The sequence below is a fragment of the Poeciliopsis prolifica genome, unplaced genomic scaffold (genome assembly GCF_027474105.1).
Source record: "Poeciliopsis prolifica strain line A6 unplaced genomic scaffold, Auburn_PproV2 SCAFFOLD046, whole genome shotgun sequence".
Taxonomy (NCBI): Eukaryota; Metazoa; Chordata; class Actinopteri; order Cyprinodontiformes; family Poeciliidae; genus Poeciliopsis; species Poeciliopsis prolifica.
The window spans coordinates 2,211,993-2,227,747 of record NW_026562421.1 but is presented as its reverse complement, the minus strand read 5'-3'; the positions used below and the strand labels follow the sequence as shown (position 1 = coordinate 2,227,747).

General features: G+C 35.6%; 1 protein-coding gene across 3 annotated transcripts; it reads left to right on the top strand.

Annotated features, from left to right (window-relative positions):
- Positions 1-3,024: 3,024 nt before the first annotated feature.
- On the top strand, positions 3,025-15,509 carry pfkfb1 (6-phosphofructo-2-kinase/fructose-2,6-biphosphatase 1). Of its 3 annotated transcripts, none has more exons than XM_055056803.1 (14): positions 3,025-3,184; positions 8,347-8,472; positions 8,579-8,675; positions 9,059-9,125; positions 9,380-9,454; positions 10,221-10,277; positions 10,354-10,475; positions 10,994-11,201; positions 11,735-11,881; positions 12,581-12,685; positions 12,939-13,068; positions 13,158-13,220; positions 13,300-13,364; positions 14,931-15,509. In XM_055056803.1, the coding sequence occupies exons 1-14, from the start codon at positions 3,025-3,027 to the stop codon at positions 14,988-14,990; spliced, it is 1,482 nt and encodes a 493-aa protein (XP_054912778.1). In that variant the 3' UTR covers positions 14,991-15,509. The 3 variants fall into 3 exon arrangements, with proteins under 3 accessions (XP_054912778.1, XP_054912779.1, XP_054912780.1); XM_055056804.1 differs by lacking the exon at positions 3,025-3,184 and adding an exon at positions 6,851-6,982; XM_055056805.1 differs by lacking the exon at positions 3,025-3,184 and having other exon boundaries at positions 8,385-8,472; positions 8,555-8,675.
- The last annotated feature ends 246 nt before the right edge of the window (positions 15,510-15,755 follow it).

Here is a 15,755-nt window from a genome sequence, read left to right as displayed (position 1 = left end):
CACCAGCTGCATTTTGTAACTACTTGTGTGCTTAAGGGGAACACGAAGTCCTGACCTCTGAGATAAATGCAATCTCAACCAAAGCCCATACAGGTTTTTGGACTGTTGGAGGAATCAATAGCAGCCAGTTAGAACCAACACATGCATTATGAGAATCTGAAATCTCCTAACATTACGGACAAAATGGACCACAACATTTCCTCAAGCTTTTCCAAGTTTTGTGGGCAGTTGGAGAGATTGCTGTTTGCTTTGCATGAACTGCAAACAGGCCAAGTTGCCAAATTGTTGACTCTACAGCAAACATCCAAAAATAAGAAACTCTGTTCAACTTGTATGACAAAATTTTATGTCCGTCCATCCGTCCGTCCGTCCGTCCATCCACGGACGGGATAGGCTGCTATCCCTTCTTCTGCAGGGAAAGCAGCCTAAGTAAGGAGCAACGGCTCCTGGATGGCTGAGCTTCTCACCATGTCGCTAAGCTAGAGCACAGACACCCTACAAGGAAAACTCAATTTGGCCGCTTCGTTCATAATATTATTTTTAATAAAGTCATAATATTTTTTAAATATTTTGACTTTATTCTTGTAATTTTGTGACTTTAATTTTGTTTATTTCTTAGTGTCACCCTGTGGTAAACGTCAGCTTGTTCTCATGAATCTAGTTCTGCTTTAAATCATGTGACTTAAAATAAAAGCCTCAATAAAAATCATGCTGCAAAGCCAGTTAAGGAGTTGTTCATATAGTTTACATGTAACTTTAGCCTCCAAAGTCCCCGGGTCCAGATCTGGAAACATCTGGCAGGTGTGCCAGACAAATATCCCCAATCCAGGAAGGCAGACACTGTAACTTTATAGATTTATTGTATGTGCTGAGCACCAGAAACTGCTCAGGGCTGCTGGCTTTGTTTTGGAATTTTCTATTTAATAAGCAATGAAAATGCAATCTGTTTCTATTTGAATCTTTTGAGAGCTTGTTTTAACATGTTACAAGCAGTCTTCCCGCCAGCTCTGCCTGCTTCTGGGAAGCTACATTATATTATAGCTTTCCTGGGAAACAGAAACTTTATTATCTTCAAGATGCCATTTACATTCCTTTACAGCACCTAGTTTTAACTATTGCATAAGAAGATAGAACTTAAAGTTGAAATTTCCTATTATTTCATTAAGTTAGATTTTAGATGTTAAGAGAGGTATCCCACTTTGTCTATCGGATTCAATCATTCACTGTTTAGATTCTGTATTAACTACACGTTTCACAACCTGCTCTGTTTGCTGATGCAAGCAAAAGAGAAAGAACAGTATGGCATGATGGTTATCTCCTGAGATTAGAATACAGATATCTACATTTATGGAAAAGCATTGACAAATGGAAATATTTCTGAAGAGTTTAGCACTTTGTCATGTCACAATCACCAACTAATGTATTTTATGCAACAGATAAGTGAATTATTGGAAGGAAAATAATGCAAGAAAATTGTATCCCAACACGGTGGATCACCAGGCCAGGGGTCGATCACAATTGCCCGAGAATACGTCAATTGCCCGAGAATACTTAATGATTTAAGTTATTTAGTAATAACTTAAATCATTAAGTTATTCCCAAAAAAACTGGAGCACAATAACAACAAGGTAAGATGCAGGAGCCAGAGTTTGTATTCACATTCTTATAGTCAGTTCAGTTCATTTAAAATGCACATGAAAAAGGCTGTGTAATTACACAACTGTACATCTTTGAAAAGCAGAATTGGAGCCTCCTGCACAACCAACAAGAATGCAACAGTGGCTTCTGAATGGTAAGGCAACAACAAAACACTTGTCTTTCCCAGCAGCCATTGTACAGTGCAAACAGCGGTAAAACCAGCTGACCAAATGTGCTGGAGCTTCACTGGAGTAGCTGATAACAGTGGAGTGCCCGTCGAATGTGACTTAACAATAGAAAGGTTTTTGAAATGGCTAATTTTTTAGACACCAAAAATCATTAAGTTATTGCCAAAAAATGTCTGGGTGTCTTATTTTTTAAGTGCTTGTGCTGTTTTTAGAAGTAGTAGAAACCCAAAAGGATGTACAACGATGCAGTCCCTTTAAATGAGTCAAACAATAAATACATCTTAATATGCGTGAACACACACAGTGAAAACCATCTTAGATCTTCTGGTGAAGCTAACATCCACAGTTCCACTTATTTCCGCTCTTGAAGATGCAGCCAGTCAGAGCCAAAGAAAATAGGATATTTTTAGCTTACCAAGCTTCAGTTTCTTTAAAATATTATAGCTGTTCTCTGCAAAAAAAAAAAAAAAATCAATACAATGAATAAAAATCAGCTAATTGACCGGTTAATAATCGGATTCATATTTCACAGACAAATTCACACACAGGTGAATCTGGAGAAATGGAAAGCACCAGTGGGTAGGAGTTCACTGTAAATTCAAAGGCACAAAATGTTTTTTCACATTTTATTGGTAACACAAAAAGTTAGCAATAACTTTACCACAAGAGGTTCTGTAACTCCCCGTGGACTTACAAGTTATCTGTTTTTATAAATTATTTCAGAGGAAATAAATGTCTATGTGTAATTTCTACAATGAAAATTCCTCCAAGGATTATTTTCAGGGTCTAAATTTGTTTAGGAGAGACAGAGCATGAGTAACTCTTTGGATTTGAAAGCAGAGGGACTCTAAAAACATACAATGAAGTCGATGGTTACCATGTGACAAAATGCTAAGTCAGGGATGGGAAGACTTTTGCAAGGCACTTCCCAAATTGTCAAAAGAAACACCTTCTGAAGGCTGTAGGCCTCCTTTTCAGTGGAAATCCAGACACTCTGATTGTTTTAATCTGAGTCAACTTCTCATTGCCCTTTGCCTTTTCTACAGTGATCCTTCTGAGTACTGCTTCTCCCAGCAGTGTGTGTACATTGTGAACTTTGGTCGTGGTAAACATTAAAGGACAAGTCCATGTGCTGCTATCATATGTCCTGCAGGCCGCAGAAAGTGATGGCTTAGAGAGGAGGGGGTTTGGCTTGAGAATGCATTGGCAGGGGGGATCCGTGTCTTTAAAAAGATCTGTGCTGCCACATGACCCTGTTTGCGATTGTAATGGTGCACTGGTTGCTTCACTGGAAGCATTAGAAAGAATGGAACCTTCCCAGCTGGAATATGTAAGGCGCCGCAGGTGCGACAGTGCAGGTGAGGCTTTTCTAGGGAGCATGCCATTGCACAGTTTTTTATTAATGTGTAACTCCTAAGTGTGTTCAGGCTGACTGGGTTCAGCAGAGTTTAAAAACCATCTGTGCCATCATACTTCATAAATCGATGGAGTACTGCATCTCTGTTTTCCTGTAGAGACGTCAAAGAACCTTGAATAAGAGAGAAAGTTAACAGATTTTCATGATAGTTAATCAGTTTAATCAAAATGTCACTATTTTCTCCATAGCTACCTCGATGGCATGTAATAAACACCCCAATGCACTTTGGAGAAAATATTTAAGGGGTGAATGATGCTGGCGATCATCCAAGTCTCCAAAGCTTAAAGTTGTTTTTTCTTCTGCAAAGTTAAAAAAACAGGATTAAAAAAAATCATTGCAATACATGAATTTTCCTGAATATGCAGCTTTAGCCAGTGTATAAAAGAGGAAGGAGAAGACAGTGACGAAAGTCTATCTTGTTGTTGTTCATGTAACCTGGTTGTATTTGTCTTGTTATAATTACACAAAATGTCTTTTTATTTTTTGGGTTATTTGTATTGTTCCTTACCTGACTGCAACTCTGTCACTGTTTTAACCGTGTTACTTTAAGAGAAGAAGCCCCTCCTTTTTTTCTTCTTCTTCTGTGGTATTGTCTTTAAAAGGATGGTTCCTTGATTTATTCTGACGAGAACAACATACTGAAAACAACCATGTTTTAGGCAGGACAAAAGGCGCGGGGAAACCATGTCTCACAACTTTTAAATAAGCAAAATAAACCTTTTTATACAACATATTTGACGAGACCAACATACAGAAAACAACCGTGGTATAAGCTCCCCACTCAAAGTGTTACAGAAACAAAAGTACATAAGAGAAATTAACTTAATGAATCTATAAATAAATTGGATGTATTTAGATGAAAAATAAATGGTACACACCTCTCCCACAGGACAACTTGACAAAATTGGGAGGGTCTAAGGGACGCAAACATTTTAAAGACAATGCCACAGAAGAAGTAATAAAACGGAGGGCCTTCCGCTCTTAAAGTAACACGGTTAAAACAATGACAGATAAGGAACAGCACAAATAACCACACAAAAAAAAGACATTTTGTGTTATTATAACAAAAGAGAAATACAACCGGGTTACATTCACAGCTGGGTTGGTTGCACTCTTGACGGGTTAAATACCAAAGAACATTACATGCAGTTCATTAGCAGAACACACAGGCCTCACACATCCTGCCTGTTAGATTTTGAATTCAAAATAAAAACTGGTTCATAATGATATTTTTTTGGAGATCCTTGAATTTTGGATTTAAATATAATGTTGCCAGAGGTGGATAGTGTGATTGGTTGTCAAGCTCAGATGCTAATACTGAAACCAAATATGAAAATACTTTCTCTTTTCGGTCTTTTAAATCATAAAACCAGATCATTAGGGTAAAATCTCATGACTTGATCTGATGTTGGCATTATTTTAGATAGTTTGCATTTAAAAAGCAGGCAATCTATTTTTTGAAACTGTTCAAAATAAATTATTTTCATCAAGAGAGCTTTTTGTGTGAATGAAGTGCATCTGTCTGAATTACAGAATATTTTAAGACATGTCAGGATCCCAGGTTCAAGCCCCTTAAATGATGTCGTTTATTGAAGGGATTCAGCCTAGATCGGTTTTGTTTTGTATGATTTTCACAGATGATTCATTATGCTTTCGGCCTCTTTGACTTCACACTTCTGTTGCTACATCCTGTGAAGTACATCATCATCTAATTATAGAGCTAATTATAGTTAGCCTAATACTTGACCAAATCTGTTTGCAAGGAAAGCGTCAGATGACTTTTTTTCTAGTCTGAGTAAACTTGAATATATCTTAAGAACAACAAAAATTATCTCATTTTATTTAACAATTGTGTAAATCTTTCTTAGAAACAGAAAATTTCCCTTGTGCTTTAACTCTGAGAATCATTGAGAACATACTGAAAATGAATAAGAAACATTACTTTAAAAGTGTGATTAAAAACAAACAAAACATAACAAAATGTAAGCCAAGCATCTATTTACATTACTCAACCCAGAGACTTTAATCTGTACAAGTCTGACTTCACATCCGTCAAATCAGCCAATCATCTGTAGTATTTTTAAAAGTTGGAACTTGAGACGGAAATGTGTTGTTGTCCAGAAGAGAGGAACTAAGAACTAAGAACTTGTGTGATTCCAAATGTTACCTAATTATTATCGGCAACTTTAAGAGGTGGTACAATCATCCTGTAATAAGAATGGAAATTTCCCATGTTTGTTTATTGAATATTTTTAACATGAGACGTAAGACGTTAACTGTCAATGTTAGTCGTACTCAGTGATCTCAGCTTGCAGTAAAGACTAGAAAAAAATGGCTGTATGTGTTCAACATTAATGTAAATGTGTCAAAATTCAGTAGCTTCTGTGCTTTATTGAAATAAAAGGGTATAAAAACGCACCTTTCTTCCAATCAAACAAAGGAGGGACTGAAGTGACTGAGATGACTTCCTGTGTGTGTCAAAAAGCCCTTATTTTACATTTGCACAAATAAAACTTACACATGCCTGATATTTACGTGAGTTTCTAAAACTCCCTGTTGGTTGTTTCTTCCGTTTTACAGATTCTGAGCAGTGATGACATTATAGTGGTTCACCAGTTACAGTAGACATCACGTACGAGCAGTCAGTAGAATTTTAAGACAGATTATAATAGAGGACATGCTAAATGTAAAGATATCCAGATAAGTAGCTGAAAACATTTTCTTATCAGCTCAATAACAGAAGAGCCAAACTGAAAACTTATCAGACTGATTAAAGCTGCATATTTAAATAAACTGCATGCATTTAAAAAGGCAGAAATCTTCTGATTTATTAAGCTGCAGTAGTGTAAGTCACTTTAAATCTGCTTCCATTTGCTTTAGGTGCTTACCCACTTAAGTGATTTGACCCAAATTCGTTTCCTTAAACACCCCCCGTTGAAGGAAAAAAAAACATTACTAATTTATTCCTAACCCTAATTAGCTAAAATATAATTCACGCCATCTTTCTAAATCAAACTGGTAGAAATGAGTAGATTTCTAGGAAAGTACAGACTAGAAAAAGGTGCTCACTTTCCACAACGACCTCAATTTGTGGGTGAACATGGTATAACAGGGCCTCCGTATGAAGTATATACAAGAACACACACACACACATACACACACGCGCGCACACACACAGAGCGAGAGAGAGAGACATATTTATACATATAAATTTTGGCAAGGCCATTTCTTATTTTAAAATTAAAGTGAAACCTGACCTCTAGTGGTGGTTTGAAGAAACTTCCCATATAAACAAAGCCAAAAGTGCTCATCTAAATTCATGAGCAGTTCTTTCTTGTATCACTTGCTCAACTATTAGAACACGTTCCTCTCACTCTCAAACCAGTTTACGGTGTAAAACATTAGAAATAATTAGACATGATTTATTGCTGTCTGAAGTCAAAGAAGAGACTTTGGCAGCTCTTACAAGGAGTTTTAAATAATGAAACAGATTGTAAGGCAGACAAGCAGTCTGGCCTCAGGTCCTCTGCATTTCCTGCTTGCCAAGTGTTTTCCCTTAGCAACAGTCAGCTGATCTGCTGATCTCCATCTAGTTTCAGGAAAGCACACAGAATAGTGCACCTCGGCCGTTCACTTGTTCACTATACCATGTCCACAGAGCATAAAAACCTCACACAGACCCCTCTGCTGAAGATCTGGGTGCCGTGGATGGGATATAACTTGAATCATAGGAGAGGATGTAAGTTCTTGGTAAAAACTTTAGTTTTGAAGTGAGATTCCAGTACTTGTGTTTGCTCTACTTTTGTTTTGTTTGAGGAATTGCCTTTTGGCTGAACGCTTCCTGCAGAGAGGCATTAAATGCTGATGTTTCTGAATACAGGTTGGGAACACATGTTGAGGTAAACATTTGATGAAACCTCTGTAAGAGCTAAAAATTTAATTCTGTAACATTGTTTTTTATTATGCTGGGTTATTGTAGACTTATTGTATATTTAGATATTTTGTTAAAGCTGCATATAACTTTTATAAAGAATATGTTTTTTAAATGTTTTTAAAACTGTCACCATGTTTTGACAATTTAATGTAAGACACAATCTGTGAAAGATAAATCTCCTTCATCTCCTTCCTGAGCTCTTCTTGCTGTCTGTAGAAATGCACCGCTCCCGACCTAAAATGACCAATCAAAGGCATGAGGAGGATCTTAGCACTGGCAATCGAACTCATGCACCCGCTGCTAAATGTACTAATGGTGAAGAAACAACTCACTATTTCAGGAAAAACCGTTTAGCCGCCAACACCTGTGGCTATTCTAACTAGCTTTAGCATTTGCAACAGGCTCAAAATCTCAAGATCCACAAATCTCTTTTTGTTACATTGTTATTGCATATTTAGATATTTCCTAAATAGTAAGATCTTTTTATTTTTGTATAAAAGAGCCCTTTAGCGAAAGTACTGCGGGACAGGAGGCCATAAAAAAAACGGATGTGAAGAAGCTAGCTTCAGATGCACAGGAGCATCTAGTGAAAGAAAATGTATCAACTAAAAACCAAGTAATAACAAGTAAACAAGAGGAAACTGGAACAATATTGTGGCTTTAACTTCAATGTATGGCAGGCTTTAAAGGAGCGCATTGGTTGTTTTGACGTCCGACTTGGCAGAGTGGGCAGATTTCTGAGGAGCGTAACTCACATGCAAAGGGTCGATAAACTGATTCTTCTAAGTTTCTGCCTGTAAGTCACTGGTATCTTTTGTAGCGAAAGGAGTGACAATTACCCAGCTCCATCATGTTTGGCTAAGAAAAGGAAGTGATTTGAAGATCAGGTTTTATTTTCCTCATTGTCAAATCTGAGTCTGAAGCAAAACGTTCGATGTCTGATATTAAGAGTTTCCACTGAAATCCAGATTTACTTTGCAGAAGTTGCCTTGTGAAACTCTTGTCCTCTTAATGAAGTTTACGTATCAATGACACAAACCTCCAACAACACTGAGCGCTCCCGAGGTGGATTGCACCTAACGGATGTTGATTTCCTGAATATTTAATCACAAGACCGAGTTCAGAATTACATCCTCTCTGTATTTTTCGGTGTTTGTTTTTCCTATCAGCGTCTGTACCTCAGTTCTGCAACTCCCCAACGGTGATTGTGATGGTAGGATTACCTGCCAGAGGGAAGACATACATCTCCAAGAAGCTCACCCGCTATCTAAACTGGATCGGAGTTCCTACCAAAGGTCAGTTTGAAAATTTAAATTCTTACATTTATTTATTTTTTTAATTTAGATGATTAATTGAATGCTCCATTTTCAAATCCAGTTATTTTCTTTTAATTTCCACCAGTTTTTAATGTGGGCCAGTACCGTAGAGAGGCAGTCAAGACCTACAAGAACTTTGAGTTTTTTAAACCTGACAATGAAGAGGCCATGACGATCCGCAAGTGAGTGCAAAACTCATGAAAACTCATGAAAAAGGAATTGCAATTGCTTTGACTTTTCATTGACTTTTAAGCATTTGATCAGATTTGTGATCTGAACTGGTTCAGCTCTCTTGGCTAACTTGGCTAATCATAAACATGTGGTGTTCCTCAAGGCTCTGTTGTCAGACCGCATTTGTTCAGTATCAACATTATATCCCTAACTCTGAGTATCTTATTTTTTGATGAAATACAGCTTCATATTCCTGCCACAACATTATTATAATGCCTTAAAAACACTGAGAGTGTTGTATTAATAGGTTGATGGAGTATAATTTACATTATTATAATTCTTCATCTTTTTTCTTTTCATTGTTGCACATTCAAGTTTGATTTTTCTCTCTCAGGGCCTGCGCTTCAGCTGCGCTCAAAGACGTTGCTGCCTATTTCACAAAAGAACATGGACAAGTAGCCGTAAGAAAATGGATAATTAAAATGTTCCTTCTAATGATGGTCCAGCAGGATTTTATTGTTGTAAAGGAAAGACAATAAAGTGAAACAAAACATCCTGACTTTTTTGGCAGCTATTCACGTATTTCATAGAATTTGTCATTATTTTGTTGATTTTACTGCCTGATCTAGGTATTTGAGATGTTATTTTTTTAATCTGAAGTGCTAAAAAATATGTTTTTTAAAAGTATCGATGATGATGGAAACATGTCCTGTAGGTGTTTGATGCTACTAACACCACAAGAGAGAGGAGGGCCGTCATCAACAGTTTTGCAAAAGAAAAAGGCTATAAGGTAAGTGATGAAATCATTTTTTAAGTCTCTGCTTCTGATATTTGTACTTCCTGACATGAAAAAAAAACTGTTTTCATATTTTTATTTGGAATACTGTTGAATTTATTAATCATTTGTTTGCTACTCATTAGATAAATGTTATTTTTTTGTATCAAATAAGGTAATAAGTACTGCTTAAACAATGAATATGCCTTTACTACCTGAATTTTGCATAGTTGTGTATTTTTGTATATCAAAGCACTACTTTTCAAATTATTTAATTTAGTATAGCATTATTGTAATTATCCTGGAAAAGGAAGCACTTGAAGTAAACTAATAGGAGAAACGTGAAACAAATAATTGACATCTCTCAGTCCTGAAAGGGTCAAATGCCACTTTTAATGCTTTACTACTCCAGCAAACTAAAGAAAACATCAAACGATAAAAAAAAAATAGAAAAACACCTCCTATTAGTTTACTTCAAGTGTTTTCTCAAAAGAAAACTTTACAGGAAATTATTTGAATTTTAGTCAGTGACTTGTTTGAGCAGGATGTTCTCCCTTAAGAAATTAAATTATTACTTGAAAATAAATTTTTGAAATTCACTCAGGATAACCTTGGGTAATTATACAAATTAGTTTGATCTTCTAAAATATTTCCAAAGTGTAACACTGGAATAAAAGCAGGAAGTCTACAAGAAGGCAAATCCGTTTTTATAGAAATATAAATATTGACTTCAATGTACTGAAATTACAAAAAAAAATTTGAAATGATTTCTTATTTGCAGGTGTTTTTTGTAGAATCAATCTGTGATGACCCAGACATAATAACTGAGAATATCAAGGTGAGGCACAAACAAAATATCCAGACTTGTTAGAAGTGAGGACTTTAATTAAAGTCTAAAACCAATTTTTTTACAGCAAGTAAAATTTGGTAGCCCAGATTATATCGACCGTGACATAGAAGAGGCCATGTCGGACTTCATACAGCGCATTGAGTGCTACAAGGCGAGCTACACATCTATAGACGATGAGAAAGACAGGTAATGAGCAGCCCATGTGTCGCAACATTGCCAAAACACAAAATCCTGCCTAGTATTTTTGGTGTTTCTCAAACCTTTTCAGGCCGAACAGGACCACTGACCCCATTTAGCAAACACTCAAGGACCGCCTATCTTGAAATTGTCCCCGCAGCAACACAACATCTCAATATATACAATCTAAAACTAAAATATCTGTCTCTTAACTCATTGTCTTTATTCCTCCTAATGTGAAGGATGCCACTGTTTTGTAAATGCGACTGGTCACAGTACATTCATGCTTTGAGTCATGATAGAAAATACATAGATTTCAGAAAAGCTCTTTACTACAAGTGGTGTAATTATTTATTTAATTAGACCTACATCGTATTTGGTTATTAGCCCAAAAAGGAACTTTTTTACAAGAAACTAGGCCAAATATACTTGGTAATGTTTTGTGTTTTTCCATTGAAGAAGGTGAACGGATTAAATATTTAAGTGATTGTTTATAAAATATGTCCATATCTCCTTATTTTAACTAGAAAGCTCTCCTACATAAAGATCTTTGACGTGGGCAGTAGGTTCTTGGTGAACCGAGTTCAGGATCACATCCAGAGCCGGATCGTCTACTACCTCATGAACATCCACGTCACGCCGAGAACCATTTACCTGAGCCGCCACGGAGAGAGTGAACTCAACCTTTTGGGTCGGATAGGCGGCGATTCGGGTTTATCACCACGAGGACTGAAGGTGAGCTTAGATTTGACACTTTTTATATAATCTACCAATGGGATAAGTAAATTAAAGCAAATATTAAGGAATTATTTACTTAAAACAAGCTCCTACATCTTGACAGTTACTTATAATTTAGTATTTCAATGGCACTATGATATTTACACTAGAAACTAGACTGAAATTACTTGGATTTTGTGCTTAGTTTTTTACTAAAACTACAGTAAATTTCCTCAGCTGCATCAATCTTTGCATAAGTTACAGTGACAGGTTGATTCAGGGTCTCTGACAGTATTATTTATGATATTTCTAAAGTATTTACATACTGTATAATGCAAAAAAAAAAAAATTAAAAAAAAGTTCAAATTATTTTATGTTCAGTCTTCATTTTCTCTAAAACTGTAGCAGTCAATACCAAGATTATTGAAATAGAATTTGTAATTGCTGACAAAAATAAGATTAGGTTTTGGTTTATTTTAAAAATGAGGCTTAATTCTGAAAAATGTATTTTACATTCTCAATGACAACATAAAAATGTATCTTTCCGGCAGTATGCTGATGCCTTGGCAAAGTTCATCAGAGGTCAGAACATCAAGGACCTGAAGGTGTGGACGAGCCACATGAAGAGGACCATCCAGACTGCAGAGGCTCTGGGCGTCCAGTATGAACAGTGGAAAGCTCTCAATGAGATCGATGCTGTGAGGTTAAAAACACTTTTCCAAACATAAATAGACGTTTGTACATTTGGTGATGTTTCTTTACCTCCTTTAACATGTTCCTGTAAGTGAAAGACAGATAAACTGGTTCCTTCTCCAGCCTCATTAGTTCAAACTGTTACAAATATTTTCTTTATTCATCTGAATCTAATGTGGTCAGGTTTACACCCAGGACAATCAACACAAATCTGCCCTGTTAGAATGGCTTTCTTGTCTTTCCCATTTAGAAAAGTGGCAGAAAATGAATAAGTCAAACAATATTCATAACCTAGGAAAACAAGAAATAATGGGCTATTGATCGAAAGTTTCTGGACACTCACAATAAATTAAAGAAATGTTTTAGTTACAGTCATTTCAATGGGAATTGTTTGGAGTCAATAAATGACTCTTTTTACAGTATTAAAATTATAATTTTAAGCTTTTATCTCTTACAAAATCAAATCAAATTTAATTTAAAAAATACTTTATTGATTCTAAATGGAGATTTAATTAAAGGTTCTAATATTTCAGTCCTGTTCATTCACTCATGCTGACTTTTTAAGGCTGCACTTTTCTCTTACCACATTTTAAATATGATGCTCAGAGCTTAAGGATTCCCTAAACTTGTTCGTATCATGTTTTCTATCGAAACAGTTTTAGACTCTCAATTTAAATTAACATTTTATTTGTGTTCTTTCTAAGGGTGTATGTGAGGAGTTAACATATGAGGAGATTCAGGAGAACTTTCCTGATGAGTTCGCAATGAGAGACCAGGAGAAATATCGTTACCGTTACCCAAAGGGCGAGGTATGAGCTGCTTTCGTTAAACCATCCAATAGAACTTATTTTTCTATTTAATAATCTAACACTTCGAACTTTTGGATTTAATAGTCATAATAAAGTATAAGTACCTTAAAAATAGCTTTTATTGAATGATTGAATGACACCCAACTGCAATCTTTAAGTTTTTTTGTGTAACTTTTTTGAAACTGAAGGACCGCAGAAAAACAACGTTTTGGAATCAAAGCTAATATTAGTTTGATTTGTCTTTATGAAAAAGTCCTATGAGGATCTTGTTCATCGTCTGGAGCCGGTCATCATGGAGCTGGAGAGGCAGGAAAATGTCCTGGTCATCTGCCACCAAGCCATAATGCGCTGCCTGCTGTCCTACTTTCTAGACAAACCTGCAGGTACTAAAAGAGATGGACTGATTTACCTTCCTTCTTGTTATCACCACAAAATGTTCACCTCTAAATGCTGTTTCCAATCACCTGTGAAGATGAGCTGCCTTATGTTCGGTGTCCTCTTCACACGGTGCTCAAACTCACTCCGGTAGCTTATGGTAAGCAGAAATTTATGCATCTTTAATAGCTGATCTCTGAATGCTCTCTTTACACTTTTGTTTTTGTCTTTCCTGCCAGGATGTAAAGTTGAGTCATTTTTTCTCAATATTGAAGCTGTCAACACACACAGAGAAAGGCCAGCGGTAAGATCCACAGCCCAATATTTTCTCTCTGAAGTGGATCAAAGATTTGTCTTGATCAATGAACATAAAGATTACTGAGAACATATTATAACAATTTTGTATGTTTTTGTACTTCCATTTGGGTTTCTACTGCTTCTAAAAACAGCTCAACCGTTTAAAAACACACCCAGACAGGTTTTTGATAATAAGTTAATGGTTTTAAGTGCTTGGAAATGAACCGTTTCAAAAACATCTGGAATGTAACTTTACAAATCTGTAGGAACTGCCTGATATGTATCAACTCCAGGCATCAATTCAGCTTCTTGCTGGAAAAGGCAAATGTTTTGTTGCTCACTTACCATTTAGAAACGACTTCCTGCATTCTTATTGGTGTGCAGGAGGCTCCACTTTTACTTTTCAAAGATGTACGGTTGTATAATTGCGTATGTTTACATGTATGCGTGTCAACATTGAGGTGCAGCAGCAACTTATTTAGATTGAAATGAAAAGGAACTCAAAACAGAAATAATTGTTCAGAGTAAAAGAATGATTTGTGCTAAAATTGTAATGAACATGTTTTAAACATATCCTAACTTGATCAAGGAAGCATAATAGGTCACCTTTAAGAATATATATTGAGAGAAACAGCGAGTGAAATAGGGAGACGGAAAAATGTTGACAACTGAGGACATCTAGTGTGCAGAATGAGAACTACAGCAACTTGAGGGAGAGTGACTGAACAGGACTCTGAAAAATGGAAAAGACAAACATGATAATTATGACATTTCACGGGAATAACACAGGACATTTCTGAGCTCCAAAAGTAAAAAATATACCAGAAAAAACTCAGGATTTTTTTAAACTGAAAAAAAGAGGAAATTTCTGAGTTTAAGGTGGTTTGAACATAAATGCAATCTGATCAATGATTGCAATAATTTCTGTTGATTTTGAGTTATTTCTTTGGTAATTAGTAAATAGTTTATACCTCATAACTTTAGATGAGAATAAAAAATATTATCGAGGATTACTCTAGCATCTAAATAACCTCCCCAGGTTTTCAAGCTCAAACTACATGTTTGTTGTAAAATTTTTTCAAATTTAACAGAAGTTAAGTCTAATTATGAATAAACTTCCAGACTTTTAAAACATTTTAAGAAGCTAAAAGAACAACATAAAGACTCTAAAGAAAAAATGTTTGAAAAAAATAAAGTCAGAAGTTTTCACACAAACTTTGTCACATATTAGAGTTTTCTTGTGTAAAATAATTACAAAGTAATTTAAACAGAAATTCAACACAAAGTACACCTTTGGAGTAACATTATTTTTGTTAAAGATTTTTGAGGAGCATTTTTCCAACCTTTATACTTCTCTGTGACACAAGAAACTCTGTTACATTTATAAATCGACATTTATTTATAGTTTTCTATGTGAACTTCTTTATGTTTTGAGATAAATTACTTATGTACCCTGATATTTATATTTTTGGTTTCAATGAGCAAAAGCAATTTCTATCAGGTTTCCAGCACAGTGGTGGCCCTATCATGCTTGGAAAATAAGAATCAAATTTTAGTTTCTCTTTGTTTGCAGAATGTGAGCACCAGCCGAAAGACAGAGGAAGCTCTTCAGACAGTTCCTGACCACAGCTAAAGTCATATCTGGGAAAAATGGACTACAGTTATATTAATAGGTTGCAATAAATCTTAAAGAACAACAAAAATGTTTTCTAATGGTAAACAGAAGAGAAATGGATCAACAACAGAAGAACTGGAGGAAACGGAAAGTGCTAATCCAGACTCAAATGGGCTTCTGGAAAACACCAGAGAAGAAAAAAACCTACAACTGTGGATAGTTCCTGTCTTATCTGTGTGGCTGAGGTTTCTGACTCTGTTGAACACATCACAAACAGGTGGAGGTGAAACGTTTTATGGAGATACTCTCCAGATGATAAAAACCGGATTAGGAATCAGCACCACAGACAGCTCTGAGGTGCTGATTCCAGATTACTTTAACTTCCCTCTGAATAAATAACAACGGAACATATAGCTATTCATAAATATATACAGAAAATAAATGGAATGAAGAATTTTATGTAAACATTCTTGGAAAAGTATTCAGACTCTTAAATGGTTTAGATTGTGTCAAATTAAAGACAAAAACATCAGCATATTTTATTTATATGTTTGTGTTTTTATGTGTAGATCATCAGATTTATGTCTGGACTTTGACTGGTCCATACTAACATGACACATGTATTATTTTGTTTAGGTTTTTATCTTTCTGTAAAATGAGCATCTGTCACCACTGTCATGGCTGGATGTAACTAGCTACAACGGCGCATCACTGCGAGACATATTGAGATTAAAATCTGAAAATTTTCTAAAAACCGAGGGAAAAAAATTAAAAATTTGAAAG

Excerpts from the sequence above, each read along its gene's own strand:
- pfkfb1 (XM_055056803.1), top strand. The coding sequence starts at position 3,025 with ATGCATTGGCAGGGGGGATCCGTGTCTTTAAAAAGATCTGTGCTGCCA. Across the intron at positions 8,473-8,578 it reads GATCGGAGTTCCTACCAAAG|TTTTTAATGTGGGCCAGTAC; the intron begins GTCAGTTTGAAA and ends AATTTCCACCAG. Across the intron at positions 8,676-9,058 it reads GAGGCCATGACGATCCGCAA|GGCCTGCGCTTCAGCTGCGC; the intron begins GTGAGTGCAAAA and ends TTTCTCTCTCAG.